Raw genomic sequence first — 6,595 nt, 5'->3', positions numbered from 1 at the left:
AAAAAAAAAAAAAAACGAGAGCGAAGAGAACATCACTAACATAGCCTCGAGGGGTTCTGTTCTTTCTTATTCTTTCTTTCGCAATTTATCATTCCTCTTCGCTGAAAACGCACAGGCGCACCCTGTGTGCGTGCACGCCAGCAGTGCTGTGCCCCCAACACAAGTGCGGGGAGACACACACACACACACACGGTGCTCGCCACGCCGCCCACACGCCCCCTCACCTCCTCCCTCTCTGCACCCCCGCCTCCCCCTCCCTCTCGCACGGCAGAGGGTGGCAGTCGCGTCGCCCGCGCAGGGCACAGCGAGAGGGGAGACGAGCAACCGTAAGACGCCACAGCGCNGCAAAAAAAAAAAGGCACCAATGAAGGAAGAAGACAAAAAAAAAAGAGCGGAGACACATCCAGGAAGAATCACGCACCCAAACGCAGAGCGATACACGCCCAAGAACATCAACACCACACACCCACCCACACATACACGTACACAAAACAAGCACCAATCCTTCCTGTCTTGTCTGCCTCTCTTCGCCACGTCTCTCTCTCTCTCTCTCTGTGTGTGTGTGTTTCCCGCCTCGCTGACTGCCGCCCGCCCCCTCCAAGCCCCCTCATTCCGTCCGCGCGTGACCGCCACACGACGCCCACACACAAAAGAATGCCCGCAACGCACCGAACGAACGCAAAACAAAAAACAACAACAAGAAAAGANAAAAGACCCCCCCCCCCCCCCACCAAAAAAAAAAAACAACATACATGTGTAATCGGGGTACATTTGTTGCGCCTTCTCCCCTACACACACACACAAACCTGCGGGCCGAATGTATAAGACGCACTGCGTTGCGAAAGAACCGAAAAAGAAAAGATCCACACGCCAGAAACAGCCCACAGTCGAACAAATGAGGAAACCGAACCAAAGACAAAAAATTTCCCATTCCTTTTTTTCCTTTAGCCTTTTTTTTTTCTTTTTCTTTTTCTTCTTCGGTGTTTGTGTGTCGCTTATAAACAGCTGCAATAACACCAGACGCCCTCCGCACACGCCCNAAATGAGGAAACCGAACCAAAGACAAAAAATTTCCCATTCCTTTTTTTCCTTTAGCCTTTTTTTTGTTTTCTTTTTCTTTTTCTTCTTCGGTGTTTGTGTGTCGCTTATAAACAGCTGCAATAACACCAGACGCCCTCCGCACACGCCCCACCTCCTCACTTCGAGTCATCCATGGCAGAAAGGGGCCCACGCTCACACCCATCCTCTTCTCCGTCTCTCGTTCCCTCTACGGCACTCCTCCCCATCGGCAATCTTATTCCCGGGCCTTTTCTTTGTTTTGGTTGTACTAGTCAGTGCGCGTGCGATTCACGTCGAGAGTGGCGATCGCGGCGTTGCGACAAGTGCCGCCGCTGTGGGGTCCCGCCGGTGGCGACGCCGCCCTGCCCCACATCCGGGCATGACCGCACAAGTGAGGGGCGGCTGTTGTGGTAGGCAACAGCGTACGAGTCACGCGAGCTGCGCACATTCGAGCTCGGCGTTGGTGTCGTGCTGGGAGTCGATGTGACTGTTCCCATGCTGCCACGAATAGTATTACGCGTCAGTGACGCATCCGCTGCAGCCGCCGCTGCTGCCTCAGCGTGTTGGGACTCCTTCAGCTGGGCCTGGCGCCGCTTGACGACCGGGCACAAGTCCTTGATGGCGGCGCCAACCAGAGAGTCCGCAAAGGCAGGTAACGCCCCAGCTTCGCTGCTGCCCGACTCCAACGCCGCCACACGGCGTTCCACCATGGCGTGAAAGCGAGTGACTGCATCTTGATGGCGTCTCTGAAGTCCACCGTTGCGGGGACCCATAACGAAATGGCGCAACGGATGTTGCTGCTGTTGCTCATTATGGTTGTTCGGCACCGCTGTATTTACCATCGGTGCGGAAAACTCTCCTGAATACGTGCCATCACCCTCTAGATCTGTGCCCCGCATGCCCTTAATGAGGTTATACCAGGCACCCGCTTCCCCATGTGAAGTCGCTGCGGCCATTCTGCTGCAGCTCGCCGCCCCGCTGCGTGTGGACGGGTCCTCCGTCCGCCGCGCACTTGTGGCGATCTCCGGCGTTGTGCTATCAATCCCCCCATGATGATGACGACGTGACGCAATGCGCCGCTGCGGCTTCCGGTGATGACGACTGTGTAGCGTCGTCAGCGGCTTCTGCTCCAATTCGGAAGTGACAATCTTCCTTGGTGCACCGTCTCCGTCTCCGTGATCAGGAGCAACGCCCAACTGCTCTCTTTCAGCCGCATCTTTGCTGCTTCCGACGACGTCTAATGGCGACGTCTTGTTGAGCGCGGACGGCGTGCCCGCCTGGTAGCGGTACGCCGCGTACGTGCGCGTGTCGTGCCCTGCCAGCCCACAGTTGTCGAGGGAGTGGAGGTTGCAGTTGATGAACGGCGGCACTGGCGAGCCCGCCTCGCGTCGCATCGCGGGGTAACCCGTGCCATCGTCCAGCAGCGGGCTCGTGTCCAGCGCGAGCCGGTCACCCATGTGGTTCGGCACCACGTGCAGCGAGGGGGAACCGACGCGAAGCTGCTGCTTCCACCGCATCTCAAAGGAACGGTTGAGGTGATCCTCTGTGAGAGCCTCAGCAAAGAGATCAACTGGACTCGCCGCACGTGCGGAGGGGAGAGCGGCACACGATGGTGCTGTTGCTGCTGTTGAATGCACACCTGAGTCTCCTTCCACAGCACTGCTACTGCTGCTACTGCCACCACCACTTCGCACGGGGCGGAGATTTTGCGGCATCTGCACACACGGCGTCGGTGTATTCGCTTCAGTGGAATGCTCGCCATGAACGCTTGAGACAGGCAGCGAGGCGACGGAGTGACCATGTCGGTTGTAACCACCAGCACCGCCACTGCGCCACGCACCGCCGCTTTCACGGCTACTATCGGGGTTACTCTGACTATTTCCGGTTCTCCGCATCGCAGCAACTAGGGGAGGGGTGTTCACGACATTCGGGAGCGGCGACGGCGTAACGTCCGTGCCTGCTACTGCTGCTGTTTTTGGTGAGGGTATAATTGCTCCAGGCACCTCACAGAAAACAGGAGCACTTCCCACAAGTCGGTGGTACCCGCTTAGTAGCTCCTTCAACTCCTCCTCAACGGCGCGGAGATCGCCGGGTGTGCAGGATCCCGCGGAGGATGTGGAGGAGTCACAAACTCCCCGATTGGTACTGACTAAAACGATGGGTCTGGTGATTGGCAGAGTTGAGGAAGACGACGTGACTGGCTTTGCTGCTACTTCCGTCGCTGCCGCACGGAGCTCTGTTAACTCTTGTTTCTTTTCGTGTTGTTGTTTGCCTTCTTCCTGCATCTGGGGCTTTTGGAGAGAGGCACTGCTGCTAGTTGTGTGGCGGCAGGTGTCAGAAGGAAAACTTGCCCCCGAAGCGGCGCCTGCGGTGTTGCTGCACCGCGGCACCACTCCGTCGTCCGCTTTTCTATTCCCCACCATCTCCCGCTTCTGCTGCTGTGGCGGCGGCCTCCTAGTCTCTACTGGCACCATCGTGTCGGTGTGCCCCTAATTCCAATGTGTCTGTCCGTAACACTCTTCCTCTTCCTCCTCCTCCTCCACACACACGGACAAAGGAGCAGTGTATTGGTTTCTCCTCAGCTTGTCGTCGTCGTAATGTACCTCTCTCTCTCTTTCCCACGCACACACACGCTCGCTCTCTCTCTCTGTCTCCCGCTATATATATATATATATATATGACAACACTCACTCGCCCAGACTGATGGCGATCCACGCAGACGCCTCCTTCACCCTACGGATCTTACTTACGCACGGACGCCAATTGATGACCGCGTGGTTTTTCACCTTCCACTCGCCTCTTTTCCCTTTTTTTTCTTGCTGCTGCTGCTGCTGCTTCTCGCTGTCTTCCTGGCTTGTGTGCAGCGTCGCCTTCCCACTTCTTGTAATGTGCCTGTACCTCCCTCACTCGTGCGTGCACCTTTCTGTGACTTCCTTTGGGCCCTTCTTGCTCCTGCTCCTCCTGCGCCGCGGCACCCGACGTTTCCCTTGCTCCCACGTTAACTGCCAATCGTATGCTACAAGTCTCCTCTTCCCTTTCGCCTGTAAATTCAATCCTCGCCCTTGTCGTGGCTGCCACGTCGGTCGCGCCTTGTTCCGCTATTCACCCTTCGTATTTTTCTTTTTTCTTGTTTTTAATTCTCTCCCTTTCCTTTCTCACTTCCCTTTGCCACCTCGCTACAGGGCAGCGTGGCGGTGACAAGCGATGGCAACCGTGTGTGTGTGTGAGAGAGAGAGAGAGAGATGGATGGGTGAATGGATGAGGCAAAGAGGGGCCGTAGTGCCCGGGCAGCGCTGCTGACGCTGAAGCACCGCACAGAATATACCACCACCAGCAGCTGCGGCGTGTGTGTGTGTGTTGCGTGGGGAGGCTGCACCCCCACGCCACTCGTCCCCCGCGCAACCGTAACTGCTTATCGTACATGTGACAAGTCAAACAAGACCAAAACACCAAAAAAAAATCCTTACACACACACACACGCACAGACACACAGAAACAATACTGCGCAGACTAAAAAAAGGTATACCGCAGACTATATACGTACATGAACGCTGAATGAAAACCAGCGCATCTCCACACCACCATATCAACGACACCGACAACGGTAGCGCAATACACACGAACGCATACAGACTCCCACGTGGAGGGGATTCCGCAGTCTATAGGTCATCCCTGTACGTGGAGAGGCTTAACGCCTCCTCGTCATCGCTGTCCGTCATCACCATTGCCACAGCTGCGGCCGCAGCCTTTGCGTCCATTTTACAGCAATACTCGAGCATCTCGCGCTTCCGTGTCTCCAACGTTTCAATACGCCGGCGATCGCCCTCGCACTGCAGTATGGCCGCCCGCCACTCGTCTATCCACAGCTGCACCATCACCTCCTCCATGTCGCGCCGGCGCCGTTCCTGCTGCTGCGACAGATAGCGGCGGAGACGGTACTGCTGGCGCGCAAGGAAGCCGCGCATCACGGACTGAATGCGCACCACGCAAGCGAGGACGAGTGCACGCATCGCGCACGCCTTCTCCTCCACTTCGCGCTGCCGCCGGCGTGCGATCCAGCGGCGCACAGCGCGCTGAATGATAGTTGCGGATTTGTCGCGCAGCAGCTCTCGCCGTACGTAGCGGCGCATGTACAGCTTCTCCGTCAGCCGACGGCAGCGGCGGCACTCGGTCAGGTAGCAGCTCTCGCGTGCGTGCAGGAACGCGGCAGTGACGGCCACCACCCGCTCCTTCTGCGCCTGCACGAGCTGCAGCAGCTGCGCAGCGGCCTGCCGCTGCAACTCACGTGCGTAGCCGAGCTGCATGCGCGCCGTGGCACCGCGGCACATGCTCTGTATTGTCACCGCCGCAAAGAAGAACCCACGGCCGATGGCAGCACGGCGGTGCCGCGCCGCACGCTTGGCAAGTACGATGCGGGCGAAGCACTGCAGCGTTAGCGTGGCGCGGAACTCTCGGTACTCGTTGTCCAGGCGGTCCTGGTTCATGGCCAGCTGCACCTTGCGCAGGTAGCGTATCTCGCGCCCCGCGCAGAAGCGGCGGTACGCGCGCTGTATCGCAAGCACCGCCCGCACAATGCGGCGACAGCGTGTCAGGACATTGTGCAGCATCTGCCGCTTCAGTGCCGCCTTCCATCCAGTCTGTATGATGGCAGCAGCCTCGTTACGCTGCACGACAGCCCGCTGCGCCTCGCGCTCAAGTCGCCTGCAGCGCCGTGTGTACTCCTGCAGGCAGAGTCGGACAAGGTCGGTGCTGTCGTGCAGGCACCGCTGACGGCTGCGGTGCTCCTCCACGCGCCGCCGCCGCTCTTCTCCTGCTTCGCGGCGGCCCAGCAGGCCTCTAAAGCGGCTCTGAATGCGTGTGGCAGCGTCATTCCGCTGACGCTGCAGCTCTACCAGCCGCCGCTGCTCCACGACCTCGCGTGTGCGCCGCCGCCAGTACGCCTTGCGTTCAGGAATGATGCGCCACCAGCGCGCCACAATCATCGCCGCGGCTTCACGTACCCGCAGCTCCTCCACGCTGCGCAGCGCCAGGAGCTTGCACAGTTCCCGCTCGCGTCGACGGCGGCGCAGGAACACGACGGCGTAGCGTGCAATGACGAGGACGCTCTCGAAGAGCCGGACCTCGAACGCGACGCGCTCCTCCACCAGAGCGGCACAGCGCTCACGCCGCCGTTGCAGCTTGCGCTGCTCGACGACGCAACTGAAGAAGCCCTCAATGCACATGGCAGCCGCCTTCTGCTTGCGGTACACCTGGCGGTAGAGTATCTGCTGCCGCTGCCGCAGCGCTATGCGGGCACGACTGCAGCGCCACGCACATTGAATGCGACACGCCGCCCGCGTCCGCCGCGCGTACGTGACGCCGAAGTAGTTATTCAGCTCCGTCTCGCAGCGTTCCTTGCTCTCCTCCACCGTCTCCTGCTCCTCCGCACCTTCCTCATCCTCCTCCTCGGCTTCCTCCCCCTCCTCGTCTTCCTCCTCCTCTTCCTCGTCCTCTTCTTCTTCCGCGTCGGTCTCATACTCCTCCTTCTCCCCCCTCG

The 6,595-nt window shown here is 58.9% G+C and overlaps 2 protein-coding genes across 2 annotated transcripts; both read right to left on the bottom strand.

Annotated features, from left to right (window-relative positions):
• Positions 1 to 1,331: 1,331 nt before the first annotated feature.
• On the bottom strand, positions 1,332 to 3,533 carry DQ04_09391010 (hypothetical protein; the record flags this gene model as incomplete). Its single annotated transcript, XM_009315922.1, has 1 exon — positions 1,332 to 3,533. The coding sequence occupies one exon, from the start codon at positions 3,531 to 3,533 to the stop codon at positions 1,332 to 1,334; it is 2,202 nt and encodes a 733-aa protein (XP_009314197.1).
• A 1,185-nt stretch (positions 3,534 to 4,718) lies between these two features.
• DQ04_09391000 (hypothetical protein) lies at positions 4,719 to 6,281 on the bottom strand (the record flags this gene model as incomplete). Its single annotated transcript, XM_009315921.1, has 1 exon — positions 4,719 to 6,281. One exon carries the CDS (start codon positions 6,279 to 6,281, stop codon positions 4,719 to 4,721), a length of 1,563 nt encoding a protein of 520 aa, XP_009314196.1.
• Positions 6,282 to 6,595: the final 314 nt, after the last annotated feature.

This window comes from Trypanosoma grayi (assembly GCF_000691245.1).
Source record: "Trypanosoma grayi strain ANR4 Tgr_939_V1, whole genome shotgun sequence".
Classification (NCBI taxonomy): domain Eukaryota; phylum Euglenozoa; class Kinetoplastea; order Trypanosomatida; family Trypanosomatidae; genus Trypanosoma; species Trypanosoma grayi.
The sequence above is the reverse complement of the archived record's forward strand: the minus strand, read 5'-3'. Positions and strand labels throughout refer to the sequence as shown.